This window comes from Larimichthys crocea, chromosome XV (assembly GCF_000972845.2).
Source record: "Larimichthys crocea isolate SSNF chromosome XV, L_crocea_2.0, whole genome shotgun sequence".
Classification (NCBI taxonomy): domain Eukaryota; kingdom Metazoa; phylum Chordata; class Actinopteri; family Sciaenidae; genus Larimichthys; species Larimichthys crocea.
The window spans coordinates 12327154-12354578 of record NC_040025.1 but is presented as its reverse complement, the minus strand read 5'-3'; the positions used below and the strand labels follow the sequence as shown (position 1 = coordinate 12354578).

Sequence of the window (27425 nt, the reverse complement as noted above, 5' to 3'; positions counted from 1 at the left end):
CCCCCTTCAACATCCAACCCCGGGGCCTCAACACCAGTTTAGCCCCCTTCTTTTTTTATTTTTTCTTTCTTGCTCCGTCTATCTGTCTGCTTTCTCAGGAGAGGAATGCAACAGAAGAAGAAGAAGAAGAAGCAGAGAGAGAGAGAGAGCGAGAGAAGATAATGAAGTTGATTTAGTAAACAGTGGCATCAGCTGTAAACCACATGACATTCTCCAGCTGTGCGGTCCATACTTATTTTGTATATATTTTTACACAGATCTGTCAGTGCTGCCTTAAAATGTCCGACACCAGGAATGCTAACAGCGGGGCCATTCTTGTTTATGTCTTGCATTGTGGCCACTGTGGGCACTGGCTCTAGCTTGTGGTGTAATTGGCCCACATGTGTTTGGAAAGGGCCGACTGACTTACTTCAACTGTGCACTTATTCCTTTTATTAGCACGTTTTGTCTTTGTCTTATGCATGCATGCATGCATGCAGCTTGTGTCCTCTGCATCACATCACATGTGTTTTTTAGCTGCTTAAATATAGCAGTTATTCTGTGTGTGTGTGTGTGTTTGTGTGTTTGCAGCGATCACTGAGGTTTCTCAGAGGATAAGGAGGCACTGCAGAGGCTCTGTGCTGTAAATATAAATATCTGGGGACCCACAGGTTGACCACATTGCCTAACATGATGACAAACCCACTTCTGTTTATTTGAACAAGGTGAAATGTTTTAGCTCGAGCTGCTCGCTGTACTCAGGAAAGTGAGAAATGATTTGTCTGCAGCTGAGAGCAACTTCTATCAAAGTGTTTTTTTTCCTGATTAATATCTGGATTCAGACTTGAATAAAAGCTAAATAAGTCTTAACAGAGATGTGATGTTTTGTACGTGTTTGATGATCAGCAGTCTAAAACTGCATCAGAGAGCGATGTTCTCTTAAGCAAAACAAGTTAGTTTCATTTTACAGTTGTCAGTAAAGGGAAGCTAAAGCAAGAGAGAAAATGAAAGGAGCTTGGGTCATGGGTTTCACTCTGCCCTCTGTTACCCTCATAAAAACCCTCCTACTGCTGAGGGACAGTCACCGTGTAGCCCTGCATGCAGTCAAATCCACCTAGAGAGACTCAGGGTGCATCAGATGAAGACTAGACTGCTGCAGACTTTACAGGTACTGTATAACTTATATTATATGTACAGATTCATTATGAGTAATGCACTATATGCACTGTAGGCTGAGAGTTTCTGACTGCTTATATGTTAAATATATTCATTTGATAGGTGGAGATGATTCAGTCAACACTGTTATTATTATGATATGATGATGTTTTGAAGCACGAGTTTACGTGTGTAAACAGGGCTGTATGTTTATTTCCACTGCAAGGAAACATGAAACTGGCAACTACAATCTAAAAATAATCCACAAATCAAACATACCAGGTAACTGTAGTGCAGTAGGATACTTTTATTGGGAGATTAGTGCAATCAACAAGTTAAAAAACACATAAAATGAAGATTATTCATCCAAAAATCAAACATAACAGGTAACTGTAGTGCAGTAGGATACTTTTATTGGGAGATTTGTGCAATATTTAAGCTTTTAATGAATAATATCACAATCTAAAACTTCTCTTTAACGTTTATGAGGTTAAAAAACACGTAAAATGACAACAAATCAAACATAACAGGTAACAACAGTGCAGTAGGATACTTTTATTGGGAGTATAGTGTAATATTCTAGCTTTTAATGAATAATATCACAATCTAGAAGTAATATTCTAGCTTTTAATGAATAATATCACAATCTAGAACGTTCATGAGGTTAAAAAAACACCTAAAATGCAGGTTATTCATCCAAAAATCAAACATAACAGGTAACAATAGTGCAGTAGGACACTTTTATTAGGAGATTAGTGTAATATTTAAGCTTTTAATGAATAATATAACAATCTATAACTTCTCTTTAACGTTTATGAGGTTAAAAAAACATGTAAAATGACAACAAATCAAACATAACAGGTAACAATAGTGCATTAGGATACTTTTATTGGGAGATTAATGTAATATTTAAGCTTTTATTGAATAATATAACAATCTAAAACTTCTCTTTAACGTTTATGAGGTTAAAAAACATGTAAAATGACAACAAATCAAACATAACAGGTAACAACAGTGCAGCAGGATACTTTTATTGGGAGTTTAATGTAATATTCTAGCTTTTAATGAATAATATCACAATCTAGAACGTTCACAAGGTTAAAAAAACACCTAAAATGCAGATTATTCATCCAAAAATCAAACATAACAGGTAACAATAGTGCAGTAGGATACTTTTATTGGGAGATTAGTGTAATATTTAAACTTTCAATGGATAATATAACAATCTCAATAACTTCCTTTAACGTTTAGAGGTTAAAAACATGTAAAATGACAACAAATCAAACATAACAGGTAACAATAGTGCATTAGGATACTTTTATTGGGAGATTAATGTAATATTTAAGCTTTTATTGAATAATAAACAATCTAAAACTTCTCTTTAACGTTTATGGAGGTTAAAAAACATGTAAAATACAACACAAATCAAACATAACAGGTAACAACAGTGCAGCAGGATACTTTATTGGAGTTTATATATATTCTAGCTTTTAATGAATAATATCAACAATCTAGAACGTTCATGAGGTTAAAAAACACCTAAATGCAGGTTATTAATCCAAAAAACCAGACAAGCAGCACAATAAGATCATTTTTGGGGGGGATAAAAGTGCAACATTTTTTTTTATATAATAAATAAATGTAATAATAAAATTCCAATAATTAAAGTTAAAAAAACAAATAAAATGCATTAAATTGATAATAAATAAATAAATTGTATAAAATAACAATAATAGGGAAACAGCGCCTTCATAACACGCTCTGTCAACAACAACAACAACAATAATTTACAAACAAACGTGATGCCGTTTTTTTGTTTTGTTTTTCTGCACGAGCACCGCTGGAATGTGTCTCGTTGCGGGAGCGTGCGGGACTTTTCGCGGGGCAGGAATGCCTTTGGTCCACGCCCCCTCTCCTCCGGTGGGCGTCCAATCAGAGCGCGGGGACGGTTTCAAGGCGCCCGCGGAGTCCCAACCGTAGAAAAACAAAAGCCCCGCATCACAACAAAACTCGGATTTTACACCAAACTACGTGCGGGGATGTAGTTTTACACGCGGGAGGCGAACCCGGCGAGTCGTTCTCGGTCTTTTCCGTCGCTCGCTCGGGTCTTTCCGGCGATGTTGTTTATCTGTAGTAAGGGGGGGCTTGAAACCGACGTCCCCTTGCCCCATTTCCTCGGTTGTTTTCCTCCCGCCTGGATTCTCCATGTTGTTGCTGAGAGGGTGAAGACTTCGGCGGCCACGGAGAGACGCAGAGCGGGGGGCTCCGCGGAGGGAACACGGAGAACGAGACGCGGCGAGAATAATAATAATAACAAGAAGAAATAAAAACAAAAACAAAAAAAAAAAAGAGACGGACCAGAGTCTCGAAGAGGAGAGAGAAAAAACACAAAGTGCCTCCTCGCCTCCTCCCTTAGGCGGCGGCGGACAGAAAGAAGAGGAGCACCGAGCAAGAAAGAAAGAAAGAGCACCGAGGATTGTTTATATTTATATTTATATATATATATATTTATATATATAAATAACAGAGGCGGGACGTGCTGCTGTGTTACCTCGCTCGTTTTTAATTGTGTGATTTAAAAACCCAATGAGGGATGCCCGTCCGTGCTCGGGGACAGGATTTGAGGATTTTGCGGGCTCCGTGATTGTCAGATGGAAAGTTCTGTTATCACCCAAGTGCAGAAAGAAGAAGTGTCACCGAAAACAGGTGAGACACACACACCTACACCAACAACACCACCTTCCTCCACCTCTGCGCGTCACACACCTGTATTCTGCATTTTGAAGTGTGTTTGTTTTGTTGTTGTTGTTGTTGTTGTTGTTGTCGTCCATCTGACAGTTGAGCGCTGCGGACGCTGCTTTGCTTTGAGGCGCATTGCATTGCATTGCAAACCCCCCCTCCTCCTCTTTTCTCTGCACGTCCACCAATCCAGACATAAGCCTTTAAAAATAAATAAATAAAATCATACTAATGTTGTTTGTTGAGGTTTGCAGGGCTCCACCTGCTGATGCACACAAACATCTGTCTGCAGAAATAAAAACATAAGAATGAAACACCCCTCTGCTGAGTTATACATTGGGTATAAGGTGGAGTATGAGTGCAGCACAGAGCCTCTTTAACATGTGGTGTTGTGATTATCTCCACTGAGTTTCCCTCAGTTGCTGCTGGTGGAGGTGGAGGTGGAGATCATGAAGCTGTATTTATGTCGATCAGGTTCCAGCTTGTTTGGCACCGTCCCCCATTATCCTCTCTACTCTTACTACCAACCAGGTATCAAGCGTTTTGGGGGAGCTCGTCTGTCACCGCGGGCAGCGCCACAGTACAGTGGAAAAACCAAGCTGTTCAATTTATAACACTGTTTTGTTCATATTCAGGAGGAGGTGGAGGAGGAGGGTGGTGGTGGTGGTCACAGATCAGTGCTGCTGCTGCTGCTGCACTGTGCCCACTTTTATTAGACAAACAGGTTCTGTATTAAATCATGTTTTATGCTTGTAGGTGTAAAAAAAAAAAAAAAAAAAGAAGAAGGTGGAGGGAGGTGGGGGGGGGGCGATGTGGATTAACAGGAGGGAGGAGGGTGGTGGTGGAGGTGGAGGAGGAGGAGGGGAGGTGTATAGAAACACCAGGTGCCGCGGTGTTGACAGCAGAATGCACAAACACACACACACCCCTCTGCACACGCCCCGTTGTAGCGCCGTTTCAAAGATTCGGTTTGTTTGCACGCTCCGCTCATTGATTCTGTGTGTGTGTGTGTGTGTGTGTGATCGCAGGTAGATGCTGTGAACGAGGAAAATAAATCCAGTGATATATCACTTTCTATCCTTATGTCACACACACACACACACACACACACGGCCTGGTGTTTGGATCGATCGTTGTGTCTTTTTAATATTTTCAGCAGAGTGAAGGACGTGTGAGGGGATTAAAGCTCCTTTGTGTTGTTGTGTAACATGCTCACTGGCGTGTGTCTGCAGTGTGTGTGTGTGTGTGTACTCTTACCAACAGTTTCTGAGTGTGTGTGTGTGTTTACGTTGTGTGTATCGATGGGTATAAATTCTGCATCTGTTTGCAAGTCCTCACACGACAACACACCGGAGGAGACTTGCAGGAATGTTTTCCTCCTTCCTTCCTTCCTCCCTTTTTCCTTCAGCACAAGTCTCGTAACGCCGTCTCTGCTGCTGCTGCTGGGACGCTCATCGTCACAGCGACCGATCAAAGACCTGCACGGCGCACCGAGGTGTGACTGCTTGTCCGAGCAGCTTGCTGGCTGACTGTTTTGTCCCGTCTGTTTTCTGGCTCGCCTTTTCAAAGAGGGCCGGGCCCCCCCCCCCTGAAGAAGAAAACGTCTCGGGGAGTTTTTAAAATGGTTGGAATGTTTTCTGTCTGTGTTTTCTGTTGAAGGTACTGCTGAAAAAGTGTGGGTTTTCCCGCCCTCTGTGATTATATAACATGTACCAGCCATTTCCAGCAGCAGCGGCAGCGGCGGCAGAGGCAGGCGCATTAAAAACAGATTTCATGTGCCATCCCTGTGCACAGATGGATGCAGCTCTCTGCTCTTAAACATGCAGATTTTACCTTTATGGATTGATTAAAATAATCTGTTTTCAAGCTTTGTTTTGTGTGTGTGCAATAAAAAAACAACATTACGTGTATCTGACGTGAGTTGCGGTGTGTGTGTGTGTGTGTGTGATTCAAGGCCCTCACTTAGTATTTCCATGTCACTGCTCCACGGCAGCTCTCCTCATGAAAGTCTCTCTTTCTCTTTCTCCGGCGACCGAACAGGCCAGGTGAGCCGCTCGGCCCTGAAACAGCCTCGGAGTTGTAACATCTTCAAAGCGCTCTTCTGTTGCCTCCAAGCTCAGGATGGCCCCAAACCACCACCACCGTTACCACCACCTTCCCAGCAGGCCTTGCTGGAGTCACAGGAAAATGGGACGGTTGTCAAGGTAACACTATTCTTATTTCCAGGCAGCGTTTTCACACACACACACATTTGAAGACCTCGCTTCAGTCTTTTATTTTTGTTTATTTAAGATTTTTTACTTCCTCATGTCACACACACACACACACACACTGTTGCCATAAAGAAGGAGGAGGTGTTTGAATAGTTGGACCATCTGTAGGAATAAACTCAACATGCTGTAGTAAAAATCTGCTTATTAGTGTCTTCAAGCATTTTTTATTTTTTCATTTTTACGACTACGCACTGTAAAAAAAAAACCCCAAAGAAACGCACAGCGCTGCACCGCTGCACCTGCTCTGAACATCTTGAAAGCCAAACCGCAACTGTCTGCGGATATGGAAGCACTTTGATGTTCACACTCCTCCGCTCCTCCAAGGAAAGATAAGAACGACAGAGCGACTATCAATCCTTTAGGCGAGAAAGAGAAGGAGAAGGGTGTATTGTGCGCCTTCGTAATTTGCTGAGGTGGAGGGGGGGAAAAAAATAAAGCCTCGAAGCGCCCGGCGGCCACGCTGTCAGCCTGATTAGAGCCTCAGCACCGTGTTAAAGGGGCTTTTTAATGAGATGCCATGTTTGTTCACACTGAGGAGTGTCCTCAAACAGGAAGCAGCATCTGTAAGGGCCCTGGTTATTGTCTCGAAGGCCACCGCCACCGCCGCTGAAATGAAACCGAATTAAACGCCGGCGTCTGCAGGGTCGTCCAGGTTTATTGTGATGAGAGAAGATCGTCGTTGCTCGTGGATATTATGTTCCTCGGTCTTAATTTGCCTTCCACAATGGATGAGCCGTTCACGTTATGTAACATATAAATAATTAATGTCGAGCTCAGGAAGAGGCTTGAATGAAACAAAATGAATAAAAAAGGTGCAAGAAAAACGAGCTCATGTGACGGTAACGTGTTCTCCGGCTTATTAATGAAATCATAAATATGCAAAGGAGCTGTTACGGTAAATAACGACGCCGGTTCACGCCCCTTTCAAAAGTGAGTCTCATCTAATTTCCCCCGAGGTCGAATCAAATGGCAGCAGAGTGACTGCACCGTGAGGACTAATCATAGCTATAACCAGATCACAAGACAAATGATATGTGTGTTTTCTGTGTGTCTCCTCAGCAATATGAACACAGCCTGCTGCCCGAGGTGAACGCCCAGGACCAAGGGAAGATCTGCGTGGTCATAGACCTGGATGAGACCCTGGTGCACAGCTCGTTCAAGGTGCTCATCTAGGTTTTCATTAGAGAGACGGTCGTATTGTGTCGCTGTTTGAGTTACAGCAGCGAGCGCTCGGCTGTTATGTAATGTCATGTGAACGTACACAGAGCGACTCATGTGAACGAGCTTCTCCCTCTGTGTTCTCCCTCCAGCCTATTAGCAATGCAGACTTCATCGTGCCTGTGGAGATAGAGGGGACCACACACCAGGTAAACTACCCTGTGTGTGTGTGTGTGTGTGTGTGTGTGTGTGTGTGTGTGTGTATGTTGATGTATTTGCAGCGGTTGCTGAGCTGAGAAGGGATGGGTCTTGTAACTGATCAGCCTGTGTGTGTGTGTGTGTGTGTGTGTGTGTGTGTGTGCGATGACGGGCGCACGGAGCCCTCTACTGACCAGATGTTGAACAAGTTGGATGTGAGAATGCATCAGCAAGAAAATGAGTCATTTCTGCCCCCGTTTGTCTCTTTTTTTTTTTTTTAAACTTCATTAATAAGTGATACATATTACTGCAAAGATGTCGGAAACACACACACCCCCCTCCCCCCTCGCCTCTGTTTGTCCGTCTTGGGATTTGAGCTTCTCGCTGTCGGACATGTGGAAATGTAATTAACAGAAATGTGAGTCCTGGGACCCCGTGTGCTGGTACGTGAGTCCTCCGCGGGCCTCTGCCTGGTTCAAGTAATCCAGGATAGGCTGGTTAACGCTGGCACGGCCTATTCTTGATTACTTGTTTCAGGAACTGGCCACTAGCAGCAACAACAGATGGAAATAAGAAGTCGACGGTGCAAATATATAAAGATCTGCAAAGTGACTCATCTTGTAGGTCGGACTGACAGTCTGTGTTGTTGTTGTTGTTGTTTATTTTGAACAGGTCTATGTCCTGAAGAGGCCGTACGTGGACGAGTTCCTGCAGAGAATGGGAGAGTTGTTTGAATGTGTGCTGTTTACAGCCAGTCTCGCAAAGGTACCCCACAAACAAATATGTATATTTCACCCAGCGCTGAGTACGTTTAGGTGGACGTCTGATCTGTCGGATGTTGTTCTGCTTCCTCTCGCCTTGTTTTACTTCTCCTTTTACTGCCTAACACGCTGTTAGCAGACACTCTCCTTTACATTTAGAGCTGTAGCTTGTTTTGGTTGCACCAGCTCTGCACAAGTTCAGACCGAAGCGTAGGAGTCTGATTTTATTCAGGTTGCAGCACGCACACTGAACCAGCTGATAAAGCTCCTGTTAGCTTCATTAATATTGTGCGGTCGACACGTCTCACCTCATATTTGATTTGAGACCTGCAAGATTCAAAATTATTGTAACAGTTTCATGGCAAAATTACTGCAAATTGACACATATTTGTGAATACTACTAACTCTGAAACACGTGTAACGTCTGTATTTATGAATGAGACCATGTTGCTGTTATTTTTGGCAAGTTTGCAAGTGCAGCCCAGTTCAGTGAGTGAGTTTGACAAACGTAGGAATCAATGTACAAACAGCCGGTGCAACCAATCAGATAAAGATGTGTCATTAGCGTGAATATCCACCGTCACTAGTCCAACCTTACACATCCCTGCTTTTCCCTCCTCCTCCACCACCCGCTGGCCTCCTCCCATCAGTATGCAGACCCAGTGACGGACCTGCTGGATCAGTGTGGTGTATTCCGGACCCGGTTGTTCCGGGAATCTTGCGTATTCCACCAGGGCTGCTACGTCAAAGATTTGAGCCGCCTGGGCAGAGACCTCCACAAAACTCTAATCCTGGATAACTCTCCTGCCTCCTACATCTTCCACCCAAATAATGCTGTGAGTTCTGTTAATAAGCGCCTTCTCGTGTTGAATATTTTTCATATCCGGCTCGCAGAGCTCCGTCTGGTCAAGCTCACGGGGTCTGAACACTGGGACGTTATCAGATTCAGTCCCCGGTGTTTTGACATATTAAATCGGTTTGATCCCGATTAGGGCTTCAGCTAATCTTTGATAAATCTGCAGTTTGTAATATCGGACAAAATACTCATTATAATAATCAAACAAAGTCCAAAATCCGACGACATTTAGTTTAGTTTCATATATGAGGAAGAAAAGCAGCAAATTCTCACATTTGAGAAGCTGAAATCGCCTCATAATTGGCATTTTTTGCTTTATTTATTATCATAATAGTTGCTCGTAAATAATCTGTGAATTGAAAAATAGTTTTTATCCTGATTCATAGGAAAATTCAGGACTGATTTCAAACCTCTGACTAACTCACACAGATCTTGTATGATGATCTAAATTGAGCTGCCGGGTGTCGTTTTCTGTTTCTGTGTTTTAATCTGAGGTGTCTGTCTCTCCAGGTTCCCGTGGTGTCATGGTTTGACGACGTGGACGACGCCGAGCTGCTCAACCTTCTGCCTGTGTTTGAAGAACTTAGCCAAGCTGATAATGTTTACACCCGGCTGGACCAGCTTCGTGGACATTAAAAAGCTCTCCGCGGACTCTGCTCAGCTCAGAGCTCCGACTTCGAACCTTCTTCTTCTTCTTCTTCTTCTTCTTCTTCTTCTTTCTTCGACTACAACAGAACCCGTATATATCGAGAATATAGATAGTTTTCTGCACACAAAAAAATAAATTCTCTGTTTAGAAAAAATGGTATTATCACGAGAGGGGGTTAAGGAAATTCCAAGCCTGGGAAAACACAATGTGTTTGGCCCAGGCGTGACTTTAGATTGCGATCTGAGGCGTTTTCCTCAGCTGAACCTCGGCGCTGACGTTATTGACAAACCACTATGAGAAAAGAGAGTTGGGGAACGACGACCAAAGCAGTCCCGTCACAATCACACTCCAGTTAGTATGAATATTAAAGTGGTTCTTTTGCCAAAGCAGAAGCCTGCCTGCCCTGACTTGACTTTTGGACATTGTTGTTTTGTTTTTTTTAATTATTGTGCCTTTCAAGGAACAACAACAACAAAAAAGAAAACATCAGCTCTTTTTTGAAATTTTCCACCAGATTTTTATACATTTATCGATTTCTTTTTATAGGTTGTTTTATACGGAAATCTATTTTTAAACAACAGTGAACGTGGTTTCTTCTATGCAACCCGGTTCTTATCGATCACACGGACAGTACCTCCTTAAAGTAGCTGGTCAATAATTGCATTCAGCAGATGTAAACATTACTGTAGCCTTATTTACCTGCACACGCGCAGCAAAACAAAAAGTGTATTTTACTTATTTGTACTATAAAAACATCATTTCTACATCATCAGTGCTCAGATTGATATTAGATATATGGGTTATAAGTAAACAGGGTGAAATCTTTTGTCTTTCACGGACACACTGGAGTATGTTGGCACATAGGATGACCCGTACAATGCCACCGTTTTCAGTCAAGGTTTTTTTTTTAAATAATAGTTCATTTGTTACTCTTTTTCTTTTATGGCTTTATGACAAACAACTTGCACTTGTTTTATATTGACAGTGCTGAAAGTAAAAAAAAAACAACGAACTGTGCCTTTTTGAAATTCGGACAGAGAATGGTGTTCTGCCTGAAAAGAGATTTGTAGGCCTACACAGTCTGATGTGTCATGCTGAGCGTGAGAAAACACTGTCAAGAGCAAGTGTAATGCCATGTGGCTCTGGTACTTGCAGTGCAACACTTGAAAAATATCAAATTTGATTTTTTTTTTTTAAGCATGTGTGAGTTTTTAAGAAAAAATATATTTATTGGCCAAACAAACCTGTTATTGTCCAGTACTTCTTCTTAATGCTTAACATTTTGTATTGTAATCCATTTGCCTACTTTTGAGGCTGGCCTTGTGTTTTTATCTGTGCCTAAATAACATTTTACACATTTTTGCTATCAAAGATAAATCCGAGATTCAATCATGTTTTCTGTTTTTTCATTTTAAATTCAAGATATTTTGTAGGGGTTTGTTTGTTTCCTGGGTAATATGGTTTTTCTATGATGTTTTTAATGTCTGATGCAATTATTGCCTGCATGTTATAACTAAGTGAAAACACGACAATGAATTTGTACCAGTTGTGATGACCAAAAGTATTTGTTAAGACAGTCACAATTTGTCTTTGTGTATCAGAATAAATCAAAAAAACTTGTTCCGTCTACCTGATCTGACCAAAACGCTAAAAGACAAGGTGCTACCAGTTTTTATTTCACAATAAAAATTGGTTATACTGTACTATTTTTGTGTGTTTTTCTTTTTTTACTCCACTTAACATATAAACATGTCCAGAATTTGATTTGGGATTGGCTGCAGCCTGTGTGACCCTGATGAGGATAAACAGTTACAGATAATGGATATTTAATATTTTTAACACATAAATTGCTGTAATTTACTCAAGTATTGTACTTGAGGTACTTTATACTTGTACACTGCTACATTTAAGAGGAAACTATTACTTTTTTTACTCTGTTACATTTGTCTGACGGCTATAGTTACTAGTTACATTTCAAATTAAGATTTTTAACATGAATAAAAGTCAACAGTCCAATAAAGTAGTTCAAATTATTAGACTGTGTTTAGTAATTAAATATATGAAGGACTATTCTGCATAATTACTTTTAACTTTGATGCATTTCATTGCTATTTTGTACTAACTTACATCTTTTTCTGGTATATTTACATTGTGATATTACTTATTTAACTCAAAACTACTTCGTGTATTGACATTTATAGTTTATAAGTGTAAACATAAAGGGAGATGTTGTTGTGGGTCGTGTTGTTTCATGTCTTTTACACTCCTGCGTAGAAATTTACATCAGCCTTGATTGTTTGTGTCGTTTCAAACGTCGGTACATTAACGTGGAGCCTGTTCGCTGTTTGTTTCGTTAGTGAACGTTTCGTCTCGGAGACGTTTGAAACGTTTGAAACGTTTAACCGTCGTTAAAGTTTGTTTCGGTTGTTTTTTTTGACCGTTGATGTTGGTGCAGCTGGATTTACGAGTCGGCCATTTTAGGTGTACCGGGGACGTTAGTCGGTGACACCAGTTTCCGTCTTCATGCCCCTCTCTGTAAAAGATAACTAATTTATTTTAAAGTGAATTAATTTAAAAAACATACTAATTGTTTATTAGTGTTCCTTAGCAACACGTACAATTAGTTTATTATTGTTTTTCTATTATTATTATTTAATTTTTTTTTTTACCGTTGGGAACGGGGACTACAACTTTCTGGGCGTTTCCATGGTGACATCATGTGAGCTGACTGACACGTACTGTTTAGCAGGAAGAAGAAGAAGAACAGGCAGTCAAACAGAAAGCTCACACTGAAAAAAAAGGCCAGGTGTGCTAACAGGTAAAGGTAGGTAAGGTGCTTCAGCGCTCACACGCGGTGTCCTCGTAACGTTCGCGGTGTGTTATATTAACGTTGGAGTAACGTTAGCAAAGCGGTGCGTAGCTGGAAAGAACTGGGCGACGAATCCGGGGTTGAGCGAACGTTAGCTAACGGGGGTGTTTCGGGTTAACGAGCGACCGTGTTAACTGGTGACCCCTCCAAGCCCGAGTGTGTATATGTGGTTTGCGTAGTTACAAGAACACACGTAGCCGCCCTCGTGAATACCTTCTTATTTCTTATTAACGTTACAATGTAACTACGACAACCACAGGAAGCATTCTGGCGGGTGGTCACCAGTTAACACGGTCGCTCGTTGAACCGAAACACCGCGCGGTACGTTTTTAGCAGCGTTAGCTATAAATAATATGACAGTCACAGGCGTCAAACTCAGTGTTTGGCTGAATACTGACTTTCTAATTAAAACAACGCGTTTATTTATTAATTAACAAGTTTATTAATTAACCAACGAGCTGGTTTAGACAAACTATCAACGATAGGTAGCACGAGTTAGCTCCACTGACGCTAACGTGACATTTAGCGTTAACCTGTTGTGTAATTTAACACTGACTAAACTACACACTGTGCGGCAGGCTGTCACGTTACTCAGTAACTATATTACCAGCAAACACAGATACAACATGAGGCTTTAAATGCTGCTTTTCATAATCGAGAGTTCACAAATAAAAGTAATTTATCGTGTAAATAAAAGTAATTTATCATGTAAAATACCTTCATGTTATTGTTTATATTTACCACGTGTTATTATTTAAAAATCTGATCTGAAAAGTAGCAAAACACGCTCAAGTTACCTCTGACATGCAGAGTAAAGTATAAAGAGTAAAGTTACACGCAGTAGAAATGCAAGAAAGCACTTTAAATATATTTATGTACATATTTTATATCTCACCCTGTGATGAACTAAATCAGCCTGATGAGGATAATTATTACAGATATTTTAATTTTAACACATAAATTAGTGGAATTTACTCGAGTACTGTACTTCAGAGCACTTGTGAAGTACTTGAGTTACTTTATACTTAGTTAATAGTTACAAGTTACATTTCAAAATAAAGATTTTTAATATATGAATAACAGTTAACAGTCCAATAAAGTAGTTCAAATAATTAGATTTAGTAATTAAATATATTAAGGACCGTTCTTCAGTTACAGATATTTTATATCTTTAACACATAAATTTCTGTAATTTACTCAAGTATTGTACTTGAGTTACTTTATACTTGTACACTGTTACATTTAAGAGGAAACTATTACTTTTTTTACTCTGTTACATTTGTCTGACGGCTATAGTTACTAGTTACATTTCAGATTAAGATCTTTAATATGAATAAAAGTCAACAGTCCAATAAAGTAGCTCAAATTATTAGATTTAGTAATTAGATACGTTAAGGACTATTCTGCATAATTACTTTTAATTTGATGCATTTTATTGATATCTTGTAATAAATTACATCTTTTTTTAGTATAGTTACATTGTGGCGTTTCTTATTTTACCTCCATGAGTGACAGGTAATAATTTAACGCACATTTATTGTTTGTGATTGACGTTATGAGTCTAAACGTGTTATTTCAGTGTTGATGTGCTCGGCCGCTGCACCACGCGTCACAGTACTCGAGTAAATGTTGAACCGAGTGTAACTCTGTGTTTCTCTTCAGAGGAGACATCGTCATCCACCCCGGTCTCATCATGAACGTCTTTGACCGCAACATCAACTTCGACGCCCTCTTCAAGTTCTCCCAGATGTGAGTGACGTCATTACACTTTCCAGCTGCGCTCGTTGTAATCTGATTTCTCATTGTAATCTGATTTCTCATTGTAATCTGATTTCTCATTGTAATCTGATTTCTCATTGTAATCTGATTTGTTTTGTTTGGTTGCAGATCTCACTCCACCCAGGTGCACTTGAAGAATGTGTACTCCAGCCTGGCGGTCTGCATGTTTGTGGCGGCGGCCGGCTCATACGTGCACGTCGTCACGCGCCTCTTTCAGGTAACGACCTGATCTGACCTCGTTTGTACATGAAGTTACGTGAATTCAGCGCAGGTACATTTGATGCAACATCAGGAATGTTGTAGATAATCTGTTTTGAAGCTCGGCTTTATCAAAGTCCAATATTTGTGTTGCAAAATACTCGTGTTTCACGTGATAGCAGCGTAGAAGACTGAGTGTGTGTGTGCGAGATCCTGCAGCCTGAACCTTTATCCTGAGGGTCACACCTGTAGAAGACACTGACCATGGATGAAGACTAATGTGTAATCACAGGTAGCACAGGTCTCTCTTATCTGATCCGGATCCCGTTAATTCAGCGACATTATATTTTATTTTCAGTCGTCAGACAAACAGAGCAGAATAATCTAAAGACGTCAGGATCGACACGTCGTGTTCGGTGTCCGTCTGCTCCGTCTTGACCTCGTGTCCTCGTTCTCAGGGCGGCGTGCTGTCTGCGCTCATCTCTCTGGGGATGATGTTCTGGCTCGCCATGACGCCACACAACTACGAGACGGAGAAGAAGAGGCTGGCTATCCTCGCTGGGTTTGCCTTCTTCACAGGTGAAGACGCAGCACGTGAACTGAGCTCGTCTCTGTTGGTTTAAAGTCACTGAGAGTCTGAACGTTTTCCGTCCTCTCTCTCTGTCTCTGCAGGCGTCGGCCTCGGCCCCACGATGGACTTTGTCATCGCCGTCAATCCGAGGTGTGTGAAAGGTCGCTCAGCTGAGTTAAACATTAGAACCGTGGAGTTGTGTGACGTCTGACCGAGTTTGTCTCTCCTCAGCATCATCGTGACGGCGTTCATGGGAACCTCCGTGATCTTCGTCTGCTTCACGCTGAGCGCGCTCTACGCCAAACGCAGGAGCTACCTGTTCCTCGGAGGTGACTCCTCCTCCTCAGCGCACACACACACACACACTTCCACCTCCTCTAACGAAGCTTTAACTAACCCGTACGTTAACTCTTGTCCTCAGGCACGCTGATGTCCGGCCTCTCCCTCCTCTTCCTCATGTCCATCATGAACATGTTCTTTGGATCCGTGATGCTGTTTAAGGCACACATGTACCTCGGGCTGCTCATCATGTGCGGCTTCGTCCTGTTCGACACTCAGCTCATCATCGAGAAAGCCGAGAACGGAGACAAGGATTACGTCTGGTGAATAACCAAACGACATGCAAATGCTACGTGCAGCGCAGCACGACTTCCTGCAACAAGAACAGACTGACGGCTCTTTATTTTAGAGACCTGGAACATCAGCCGATGTTTTCACCGTCACACTTTTTGTTTTTCAGGCACTGCGTCGACCTGTTCCTGGACTTCATCACCATCTTCAGGAAACTGATGGTCATCCTCGCCATGAACGATAAGGTACGGCGAGTGTTCTTCTTTTAAAAGTGTCAACGGAAAGTCCAAACAAACGATCGTAATCCGACGTGTATCTGTGTATCCGAAGCCGATACATCGTTCTGCTGTGTCCAAAAACTATTAAAAACTCGTCAGCGAGCTGCCAAACTGTCGCTCCTCCCTCGTTACGATGAACATGGACAGCTGGAGAGACTCAGCGATGACACGAACACGAGGCTGTGTTCACTGTTCTCATCGTGTTTGTTGACGATATTAAAATAAAATATATTTTAATCTTCCTACAAGACGAACTGCTTCAGTCGTTTAAAACTCAAACAACATTTACTCATCTAGCTCGAGCAGAATCGTGCAGATACTTTTGGTTTTCAGATGTCTGAGACTTCTAACACCACCGCCACCATCACCACACTATGATGGTGATGAGGGGTTTAGCTGGTGGTGCAAAAAAAAACAGCGAGAAAACGTTTGAGTGACTCAGCAGCAACAAATCTTTCAGAAACCTCGTTACGGTTCATAATAATCGACGTCTGTCAACAGAAATATATAATTTATACATTCCATTCACCTCCACTGTAACTAAGTATATTTACTCAAATACTCAGGTACTTTACTTGAGTGTGTTTTCATTTAATGCAGCTTTCTGCTCCGACTTTATTTCTACAGCACCTTCTACAAACGCGCAGCAGAAAGTGTCTCACAGTGGCAGTAAATGTAAAATATAAAATATATTTTAACAAAGTGATAAAATGTCAAAAATATAAAAACACTAAAGTTAAATAAACAAAAACAGGGAGAGAAAGTGTGAAAAGCAGCGATGACGAAGCACTTTAAATAAAAACTCTGAATAAAGACAAAATAAAAATGTCTTAAACGTTCACATGCACAAATCTTTATTCATCTGATGAAGGTTTAACGTTAAAACAAAACATTTTAAAGATGAAACATTTAAAAATGTATCAGTCGTCGAGGCTGCTCCTGATTTAGATACAGGTGAACTGAGGTGATGCTGATGATGGAGGAGGGGTGGAGGAGACATCACGGTCGTAGAAGGGTGGAGGAGTTCACAGATGGACCACCGTCTTTGTTTGTGAACCTCGTTATAAAACTTCACGATACATCAGGACGAGAACTTTGACCTTCTGACACTTGAAGTAGTTTGTAATATTTTCCCTGACTTTTATTTTGAAGCTTTCACGTTTCTGACGGATCTGCTCTGTGTGTTCGTCTGTTTCAGGACAAGAAGAAGGAGAAGAAGTAAAGAAAGTTCAAGTCTGCGAAGTAAAAAACAACAATCTCGTCAGACAAAGGCACAATTTGCGACGCACTTGGTGCTTTTTTTTTTTTTCTCTCCACTTCTTTCTGTCTTCATTTATCGATTAACTCCTTCGTGGTCTTATTATATTATCGATTTTTCTTCTGGTTTGTTTTTCCGAGCTCGCGGCGAGGGTCGGCCGTGAGCTCGGACTGACGCTGTAGTCCCGTGGTGGCTGTGAATGGAAGTTAGACTAACGCTGCAGTGAACACGCTTGGCCTGTAGAGGGGAGCGTTGCCCCGTGGAGGTTTTCACATTACTGTTATTTAGTGCCATAAATTAACGACATCATAGGCTCCTTCTTCTTTCTAATCTAGTGGGTCATGTGAGCTTCTGAGACTGATCATCGTTCATTTGAAGTTTGTAATTACAGTCGTTGATTTGCTTATTTATAGTTTTCCTCGTTAAGACATGATTTCTGACAACAGACGATGACGTGATCGTTTCCCCTCCCCGTGAATCTTTTGGTTGTTTTGTGAGTTTGAACACTGACCGTCACGTGAGCGCCGATCCACACGAACCAACTCCAATCAGGATTTTTGGACTTTTGGCCGGTGACGACTTCATTCAGACCGCTCCACTCCACCCCCGTGTAAATTTCTCTAAAGTTTCTCTGTTGTCTGTAAATTTAGTTTGCCAAATGATCTGAAGTTAACCGTATGATTTTTTTTTTTTTTGGAAGTGTAAACTGTGAAGAATTTATTTTATTGATGTAAAATTGAAACTAATAATTTGATACATTTGCTCAAATAAATGTGTTGAACGTACCGAGACCAGCTGATGTCGTCTGCCGTCACTTCAGCTCCTTTTTAAAATCAAGTCAAAGTGCAAATTAAAAGTACAACTTCTGATCTGATTTCATCTTTTTAGTCATTTTTCAAACGGATGTCAAACATTTGTTGGTTTCGGCTCCTCACAGGTGACCATCGGTGTTGAGGCTGCAGTTGACGTCACCTCCGTCAGAGGAAGGTAACGCTTCACACGTCTTTAGTTTTTACAATCACGATGATGTTTGACATCAAACAGTCTGAAGTCATTTTAGTTTTTAAAGTATCAGTCGTGGTTTAAATCCTCCAAACTCTTCAACCAGATCTGTGGAGCTTCACCTCTCGCTTTGAAAAACCTCTGAACAATTTATCAAAAAAACTTAATTAGATTAATCGATAATAAAAAAGTTAGTTGCAGCCTCAAAAGTGTCATTTTAAGATTAAGAACTCAGCAAAATGTCAAAATACTAAAGTTAATGTTCGTCAACATGGAGCTAATTTAACTTTTTATAAATTAAATCATTTTATAAATCAGTTTTAGATGTTTAATCTGTGAATAAATCACCTGTGAGGTAAATTAAAATATTAAAGGGGAACTTCACACATCAGTCTCCTGTGTCGTCATGACGACGTGAACGAGCAGGTAAACACATTAAAGTCAAACTGCTGTGGAAAAAAAACCGGTGTATTGCCTTCGACCATAATAATTGTCGCACACGACGAGATAAATCAAAACATTTTAATTAGAAAGTTGAAAAACGGCAGTAGGTACAGACGACCTCTATCGGCTAGGGGAGGATGAACAGCAACAGAGATGTTGAAGTACGAGATATGAACATAAGATCTACTAAAGCGAGGAGCAGGTTTCACAGAAAGATTACAAAAAAAAAAAAGATGATGTACATTTAAAATAAATAAATAATAGAAATACATATTCATTGAATAGTGTAGCCATTTCTCTTATCTATGTTATTGCTGGTATATATTACCTTTAAATGTATCATGACGTCTTCTGACGGCCGCCGCTCGGCCGCAGAGAAACAATATCAACATGGTCGATAAAATCGTTTATACATTTAAAATGAGTTTAGCGATAAAGAATCACAGACATGAACATTCACTTTTTTTGTTTGCTTTTTTTTTTTTAAAGGAGCTCCGTGTTTTTTTGTTTTTTTTCTGATACATTATGTGATGAAACGACGCCGTGACGTGTCGCTCAGCGTCGCCTCGGAAACCAACGTCCGAGATTTTAAAAACAAAAACAAAACAAAGACGACTACCGGGAGTGATGACTGTTTGTGCCAATCGTTCAGCGTAGCCATGCGTTCTGTAGTCCTGTATACGTGAATCAAAGAAGAAGAAGGAGGAGAGTCCACAGTCTGAAAATAAGTGAACAACCGAGAGTCTGGGTGTCTTTTGGCTTCGTGTTTATTGGAAATCCTGAGGAGAAGTCTTATCTTTCCAGTTGCAAGTAGCTCATCGTCATCGTGGCGCAGTTTGTTTCCTCAAAACGTGGCGGCGGGTCAGCAGCGTCACCCCTGGCTGCCGCAGGACGACAGGCTGTCGTACAGAGAGTCGCTGAGCGACTCGGGCGTCTCCAGGACCTGAGGCCGGCTCGGGGACAGCGCCTCCTCCGGACGCTCCCTGAGCAGCTCCAGCCCGGCTTCCCGGCTCATCTCGGGGACGCTGGGAGTGCGAGTCTTCCCCCTGCGGCTCATCCCCGACTGGGCAGGGACGGGCAGGCTGCCCGGGTCGACCACCCGGCTGGAGGAGGAGGGACCGCCGGCCTTCACGCTCTGAAAGGACACAGAGAAACATTTTGAATCTTTAATATTCAGCCGATTAATAATTTGTGTTTTCACATTATGTAAGCCGAGTGCAGATTTAAAAATGTATCTTTACTTCACTGAGTGACCCAGATAACTCCTCGACACGCCAGCTACGGTTTTAAATCTGAACCTTGACGTTCATCAACTCGGCTTTCATATTTTGGACGGACGGACACAAACACACCGGCCGTCGAGTCGTCTTAAGTCTTTTTCTCGTCTTGTTTCAAACTGTCTGAGGTTTTTAAACCTTCTGCAGATCTGAGCGTGAACTGTCTGAGGTTTTTAAACCTTCTGCAGATCTGAGCGTGAAAGCCACAAAACGTCAGATTAACTCACGACTATCTCACCCCTCTGAACGGAGATCCAAAGGACACCGCCTCCTCCTCTTCCTCCTCCACCGCCAGGTAAACCTCTGCAGGTCCGGCTGGAGTCTTCAGGTTGGGGAAGGTCCAGGTCTTTGAGCGCGGGGAGAACATGTTCGGTCCGTGAGCCTCTTTGTCTGCGGAGGAAAGTTCCAGATTACGCCGGAGTCCCAACGTGACAAACGTGTGAAGCTTTAAAAAGGAAGTGACCTCTCACCTTCACGGATGACGGCGGCGGGGCTCCGGCCCTCCAGCATGGCGCCGTACTGAATGGTGGGAATCAGCTGTTTGTGCGGCGCGTAGCACTCGTCCTGCGACGGCAGATCTCGGTCCAGAGTGCGAGCCCGTCGGCCGGCTCTGCCCGGGGAGCCGGACGAGTGATGCTCGGCTCCGGCCCTCGTCTTGGACAGACCTCGTCCTGCCGCTCCGCTGCTGCAGTCGGGCAGCGGGAACGTACCGATGCCGCTGTCGAGGGTGTAGGTGGACGCACCGGAACCTGCAGAGGACGAAGACGGAGACGAGGTGAAACAAACAGCTTCATTTGTTTGTTTGACGTCTCACTGCATCGACCTCCTCGGGGGAGTGGCCTCATTTATTTATTTGATATGCTAATTAAAGATAATTTATTTCCCTTCAATATGCAAATTAAGTTTAAGTGAAACCTTCATGGATCAACACAAAGCTGGAAGAAGTACAAAGAACGACAGACAGTGCTTCTTATTTTTATATTAAATTATTGATGTTTATTGTTCATAATCGGCTCCTTAGTGTCTTTCAAGTTTGATGTTTATATGAGAGAATATGTTTAACAACTCTTTATGAAGCTCATGATGTTTCAGAGGAATTAATTAACTTTACTGACTGAGGTCGTAGTTTGCAGTCATGTTACAGTGGACAGCCTCATACTGAGAGATGTTTGAACTTTTTGTTCCAAAATTAATTAAAGTTGTGGACCCGTACCCTCGATGCATGTTTGAATGTATGTTTTGGAGAAAATGACTTATACATTTTTAATTTATTTTTTTATTTTATTTTTCATTTCATTTAAAAGAATATTTATTTATTTATTTTCTAATTTTTTTATTTTATTTAATTATTTCATTAAATTTTTTAAACTTTTTTTAAATGCGTTTTTTTTTGTCTTATTTCATATATTTAAATTTTATTTCATTTAATTTTTTAAATTCTTTATTTCATTTCTTTTAAATATTTTAATTTATTTTAATTTCATTTTCTTTATTTAAAAAAAATGATTTCATTTTTTATAAAAAAAACATTTAATTTAATTTATTTGTTAAATGTTTCTAATATTTGTGTATTAATCGTTTTGGACTTTGTGTGTTTTAATTTGCAGTTTGAAACTTTTTGGATTTAGTTTGATGAAAGTTTAAAAATGTTTTAATCTGAGGAAACTTTAAAGATCAGTGTGAATACATAAAACATAGAAATCTGTTTGTGAAATAATTTATATCTATAAGGATTCGTCATTTTAAAATATTTCTAACCTGTGAAGTGATGACAGCTGATTGATCTATACATCAACACACTGATAGATGGATTTATTCATGTGAACATCATTTATCTGTTTCCATCTGTAAACCTCAAACATGTCTGATCTTTCTTCGGACTCGTCTTACCTGCGAAGTGCTGCGAGTGAACGGAGTCCGCGAGGTTTTCGTCTGATGTGATCTTTCCGATTCTGTCTGATCCCTGCATGAAGAGAGCGAAGCGGCAGGTTAGAGGCTGAACGTACCGAGAGCAGCAGAGCTGAAACTCTGTCGCCTCGTAACGAACCTTCTCCATGTCGTCACGGCTGCCCGTGTGACTGATGATGTCGCTCTGCTGCGTGAACATCGGCTTCGACGTCTTGCAGTCGAACGAGAGTCGCCGCTGAGGCACGCTGATCATCTCCTTCCCGTCCACTCTGCATCAGTTACAACAGATTCATGAATATTATGTCGAACAGTTCCTCTAAACGTGACACACTGAACCTTTAACGCCGTCAAACCGGTCCAGCTACAAATTTAAACAAATGTCAGCTCTGCAGTCTGTTTTCCATAATGTTACATGACTGACACAGCTAAACTATAAAACTACCAAACTAAACAAGTGTTTTTTATTTATTTATTTTATTTCATTTATTTTAGTTTTTTAAATGTTTAAAATGTTTTGTTGAAATTGTGACTTCATATTTGATGGTTTAATTTAGGTTTAAAACTATTATTATTGTTGGTTGTCTATTGTATCTGTAATATGAATATATATCTAATAATAATATAATATATAATAATAATAATATTATTATTATGTGATTAAAATAGTAAAAAATTGATATAAATAAAAAAATAAAGGAAAAAGAATTCATTAAATATATATATATATATATATATATATATTATCTATATATAATATATACATATAATATATATATAAATATCTGAATATTTCCTGTATAAAAGTCCTTCATCAGCTGGGCTTTAATTTTTATAGCTCTATAAAAAAAGTTATTTGTTTCTGCTTCAGGGTTAGAGCTCAATGAGCGAATGATTATTTTCGTTTTATTAAACGTTGGAGAACACAAACAGCCTGAGGTCTGTAAACAGACTCGCGTCTTTAAATCTTTTCCTTCAAACTTTGTTTCAGGTTTTCCGTCTGGCGTCGTCCTCACCTGTTCAGCAGCTGCTGCATGAAGTTATCGGAGCGTGCTCCTCTGTACATGACGGCCAGCTGTCCCTGAGCTTGGTCCATCACCACCTCGCAGGAGTGACCTCGGCCTGACCTCTCCACGTACGCCCTCTCCTCCTCCAGCGCCCTCCTCAGGCCCTCCGCCTTCTCCATCAGCGTCGAGATGTTCAGACCTTCCACTCCTTCTTTACACCTGGAGGCCATCTTCACCGAGTCCCGGCCGACCGACGGGATGTTGATCTTCCACTCCTTCTTCTCGTCTTTCGCTTTGGCGGCGTCGGCCTTGCGGCTCAGCGCGGGCAGTTTGCTCTTCTTCAGGCCGAACCAGCTGGCGATGCCGTTGGAGGCTTTCTGCTTCACCTCGCTGGTCTGGCCTCCTCGGTCCTGCTCCTGCAGCTTCAGCATGTTCTCCTCGATGCCCTTCATCACCTTCTGCTCGATGGCTGATTGCGGGCTGGGGACCGGCTGCAGCGGCTTCTCCCCCTCGGTGGTCGGAGGTCTTGGAGGCGGTGGCGGGAGGCTGTCTCCGTACATCGGGTTCTTCTTCCCCTTCCCGCTGATCTTGGTCCTCTCCTCTGATTTGGACGAGTAACGTGGCGCCTCGGCGGGCTTCCCCCCTCTGTGGACGGACGGGGCTTGACAAGGTTTGGACGGCGACTTCGGGGGGATTTTGTGCGGGCTGTTGCTACTGTGAGGACCGACGCCTGGTTTAAGGTTGTAGGCGAGGTTCAGGGAGCCGGGACACTTGATGTTGTTGCGTAAAACCTGCGGAGCGTCGGTGTTGGGCGACGGCAGACCGATTTTGCTCTTGGAGCCGTCGGTCTTGGTCACGCAGAGTTCTTGTTTCACCACAGACTGAGACTTCACCGCCTGCTCATACAGCTGAGACGAGCCCGGATACTTCAAACCGCTCGCGCTCCCTTTGGGTTTCCCGTCCAGAGAGTCTGTGTACTTTGAATGTCTCTGCTCCTCTTTGTGGAGCTCCATCGGCCTCTCCGCCGTCTTACTCCTCTCCTCCCCGTAGGTGGCCTCGTTCGCGGCGTCCACCGGCCTCAGACCAACTTGTAAATCCTCGGAGCTCCTCAGTTTACCCAGCGCGGCCAGCCTGTCTTTGAAAGCGTGGTGACTGGAGTCAGCCTGAGGCCTCGCCGCCCCGGCCACGACGGGCCTCTTGGGGATGGAAGAGGAGTCGCTCCTCCTGGCTGGAGGTGGCGGCGGCGCCTGGGCGACCTCGGAGCGCTGCACAGTGATCTCGCTTACGTCGGCCTCCGGTTTGTCTCTGGTCTGCGAGTAGCTGACTCTGCTCTGAGCTTTGCTGAGGGCCGAGTTGGGCAGGCTGTGATGGTTCACCCACACCGGACTGTCCGAGTCCTCTTCATCGTCTGACGTCGACTCCGACGTGGACGTGGACGAGGACGACTGCTTCCGTTGAGGCGGCGGGTTGAGGACGCTTTCCGGCAGCGATTTGACGAGCTTCCTCTCGCCTACGCTCGCCTTCGTTTGGGATGGGAGTGTGGTTCTTTTCTCGAGGCTCTGCGTCGGCTCCTCCTCTCTCGACATGTTGCAGATGTTTTCGTAATGAGGCACCCGCTGAGATACTTTAGGGGACGACGACGGAGCGGCCACCTTTGAACCGGCGCTGGCTTTAGGTGCAGAGAGGCTGCTGTAGCTTATTTCTTTAGCAGGCGGGGAGCAGATGTCTTCGGGCTGTGGCGGGGAGGTCGGTGCTGAGTGTGTGGCGGGGTACGACTCCGACCTGGATGGCGGCGGAGGCGGCTGCCTGCACCGCTCTGTGGTGGTGGCTCTGCGCGTGGGAACAGGGGAGTGGTACACCTCGTAGTTGTTGGTGCGACACGGGATCCTGGAGCTGCGGGTGAGTTGCGGGCTCAGTCGGACGGCGGCGGTCGACGGCTGAGACTTCTCGCCCATCGCGGGAATCTTCAAGAACTTGAGCAGCTTGGACGGAGAGTTGATGGCAGCGGATTTGACGTCGGTGAGGCAGGACGGGCTCGGGCTGACGGAGGCGCCGGCTCTCACGGAAGAAGCCTCCTGATCTGTGACATCTTTCTCGGGGACGGCTGACGGGTCATTGGAGGAGAGAGCTAAGCCGTTGTGGACGCCGTCGCTCGTCTCCGTGTCACAGTGGGAGCTCTCCTTCACGGAGGCGGGACAGAAACCGGTGAGCTCTTCAGAGGCTGCGGCGTTTAGACAACCCTCGGCGCTCTCCTGGTCTTGCTCCGCTCGCAACACCTCCTGGTCGGCTGTGTCTGCGTTGGCGGGGTGGGTGGCGGTGGCGGCGGCGGCAGCTGTGGCGGCGGCTGGTTGCTGGTGGGCTTCATTCTTGGTGCATTGTTTTGACGGGGGAGCGGACTCCGCCGTCCTGCTCTTACCGTGACATTCGCTGATAGCAGCTGCGGGAACTACATGGCTCTGGGTGGCGACTTTTGAAGGACTACAGACGTGGTTGCATGGCTTCGGCGGGCTGTCCGGGCTCCTCTTGCAGTGTAGACAGCAGGTGTTCCCTCCCTCGCACTTCACCGCCCCGTCCCCGTTGACATGCTGATGCGTGTCGGCGTCGGAGCACGAGCAGTGGCAGTGTGTGTGGTGGGGTTTGCACTGTAGCGGGAGGGGGTCGGCGGTGGTGGCTAACACGGCCTCGGTGGACATGAGCACCTGGCTGTAGTCGCAGAAAGACAAGCTCGTGGTGGACGGGTGGAACTTGAGCGGGTCCGTCTCCTCCATCTTGCGCAGGACCTCCAGGATGTGTGCTTTCTTTTTAAAGAATGGGGACAGGGCCTCCATGGAGGCGGCAGGTCCGCGAGGGCCCGGGGAGGCGTGTTGTGTGCGGTAGCCGTTTCCCTTTTGGACAAACAGAAAGATTCGTATCAGCGGCAAACAATTCAGCTCATGAAGACCTTTGGAGCGTGTGCGTACGGGAAGTGAGTGCAGAGCAGATTAGCTGCTTTTTACAGCTCGACAGCAAATGTCAGCACGCGTGATAACGTCACACACAGGTGGTCTCGTGATAAAATCCCGCCGCTTCGCTCGTAATGTTTGAAATAATCACCTTGGCTTGTGCTTCAGTCTGTGCAGGCTCCACCTGTTTGGCAGAGTCATTGTGCAGCTGTGCATTGTAGTCTGGGAGTGGTCCCGCCTGGACCTGAAACAGGAGATTCATAAAGGCAATTATGATGACACTGTATACACTACGGGGGTTATTGTATACGCGGTGCGAGCGGGAGCCGCATTGTTCCGGCATCTGTTGGAACAATGCGGAGCAGAAGTGAAAAGACGGAGATACATTACGTTTGAAAAAGAAAGAGGCTGAACTGAGCTGAAGCTCCATCTGCTGGGAATCACAGCTGAGCACTTTAAAGATACTTCTGCACGAGGATTTCTGTTTCATGCTGCTCTCTCTCTATATATATCTATCTTCATGTTGGTGAGTCTCCGTCATTCGTACGTCTGTTCTCACACTATGTAACTTTGGGCTCGGCACTAAGTCACACAGCACCAACTATTTCACTGATTCTGGTGAAACTGGATCATATTTTATGGAGGAAATGTTTTCTGGTTTTGTCCTCCTGAGGTTTACAGGGAATACTGACGGGGAGCTGAGCTGGTGTCGTGCCAGAACAGGAGCTGGTCAAGTGGCAGGACTACAGACTACAATGACAGATACAAAAAGATTGACGGAGGAAGCTGAGAAGAGAAAAGGAGAGAGTGAGCGAGCAAGAAGCCGCCGGACAAGACTAAATGTGGGACTGACTTTTACTGGTGAAATAAAAGGCTGAAAGACAGACGCCGAGCTGGGCTGACTGCTGCTGTAATATCAGCTGCTGTTGTGATCAGAACAAATACTCGAGTACACTGTGTTTACCTGGTAGTGGGCGGTGGGGTGGTTGGGCAGTTTCTGCTGAAAAAGCTCGCAGAGCGCTCGGTTCTGTCTCTCCAGGTCGAACACCAACATCTTCAGCTTGATGCACTCCTCTCTCAGATCCTGTTCAGAGACACGAGGCGGTCAGACTTCACCCGTGACGGCACGGCGAGTTAAAATAACGCAGACGTGTAAAAGCTTCGTGTTACCTTTTGATTCAGCAGAGCTTGGACGACGTGGTTGGCCACCTGACGACGACACGAGAGAAGATTTTACACGTCGACTTATCGGAGCTGGATTCATGTTTTATGTGTTTATATGAACTCACCTCATCCAAGCATCTCTCGTAAGCTTCTCTCTGACTCTCGTTCGCCAACATCAGAGCGGAGTTCTCCGCCTGTGAGGGAAACAAACAACAACAAACACTCAGACTTTTCTAAACGTGGAGCTTTTATTCTGACATTTTATTTAATTTAAACAGTTCTGAGTGTTTCCACCTCGTCTGGTCGAAATTATCTCAGTGTCGGCTGATCTTTACAACGAGCGGTCCTGTTGTTTCCAGCTCTTTTAACACGATTTAGCTTTAAGTCTGAGAT

At 43.5% G+C, this 27425-nt stretch overlaps 3 protein-coding genes across 9 annotated transcripts in view; 2 read left to right on the top strand and 1 right to left on the bottom strand.

Annotated features, from left to right (window-relative positions):
* Positions 1-2951: 2951 nt before the first annotated feature.
* On the top strand, positions 2952-11469 carry ctdsp2 (CTD (carboxy-terminal domain, RNA polymerase II, polypeptide A) small phosphatase 2). The gene is made up of 7 exons (XM_010742610.3): positions 2952-3840; positions 5914-6077; positions 7206-7307; positions 7457-7513; positions 8175-8267; positions 8914-9099; positions 9630-11469. Exons 1-7 carry the CDS (start codon positions 3786-3788, stop codon positions 9753-9755), a joined length of 783 nt encoding a protein of 260 aa, XP_010740912.1. The 5' UTR covers positions 2952-3785; the 3' UTR covers positions 9756-11469.
* A 989-nt stretch (positions 11470-12458) lies between these two features.
* tegt (testis enhanced gene transcript (BAX inhibitor 1)) lies at positions 12459-18082 on the top strand. Of its 3 annotated transcripts, none has more exons than XM_027288777.1 (9): positions 12459-12592; positions 14300-14386; positions 14525-14633; positions 15073-15193; positions 15287-15335; positions 15417-15514; positions 15607-15787; positions 15925-16000; positions 17232-17255. In XM_027288777.1, the coding sequence occupies exons 2-9, from the start codon at positions 14331-14333 to the stop codon at positions 17253-17255; spliced, it is 714 nt and encodes a 237-aa protein (XP_027144578.1). In that variant the 5' UTR covers positions 12459-12592; positions 14300-14330. The 3 variants fall into 3 exon arrangements, with proteins under 3 accessions (XP_027144578.1, XP_027144580.1, XP_027144579.1); XM_027288779.1 differs by having other exon boundaries at positions 12471-12586; XM_027288778.1 differs by lacking the exon at positions 12459-12592 and having other exon boundaries at positions 14331-14386; positions 17232-18082.
* A 719-nt stretch (positions 18083-18801) lies between these two features.
* The window catches only part of nckap5l (NCK-associated protein 5-like), a 41462-nt gene continuing 32838 nt past the window's right edge, over positions 18802-27425 (bottom strand). For 4 of the 5 annotated variants that reach the window (XM_027288772.1, XM_027288774.1, XM_019265137.2 and 1 more), the window contains 10 exons: positions 27158-27226; positions 27039-27077; positions 26833-26952; positions 26020-26112; positions 22936-25811; positions 22062-22191; positions 21905-21977; positions 20485-20763; positions 20253-20404; positions 18802-19872 (listed from right to left, as the gene is read on the bottom strand). In XM_027288772.1, coding sequence (XP_027144573.1) covers positions 19609-19872; positions 20253-20404; positions 20485-20763; positions 21905-21977; positions 22062-22191; positions 22936-25811; positions 26020-26112; positions 26833-26952; positions 27039-27077; positions 27158-27226 — 4095 coding nt within the window. In that variant the 3' untranslated portion in view covers positions 18802-19608. Of the gene's footprint in view, positions 19873-20241; positions 20405-20484; positions 20764-21904; positions 21978-22061; positions 22192-22935; positions 25812-26019; positions 26113-26832; positions 26953-27038; positions 27078-27157; positions 27227-27425 lie in introns of all 5 variants that reach the window. The other variant, XM_027288775.1, reaches the window with a different exon arrangement.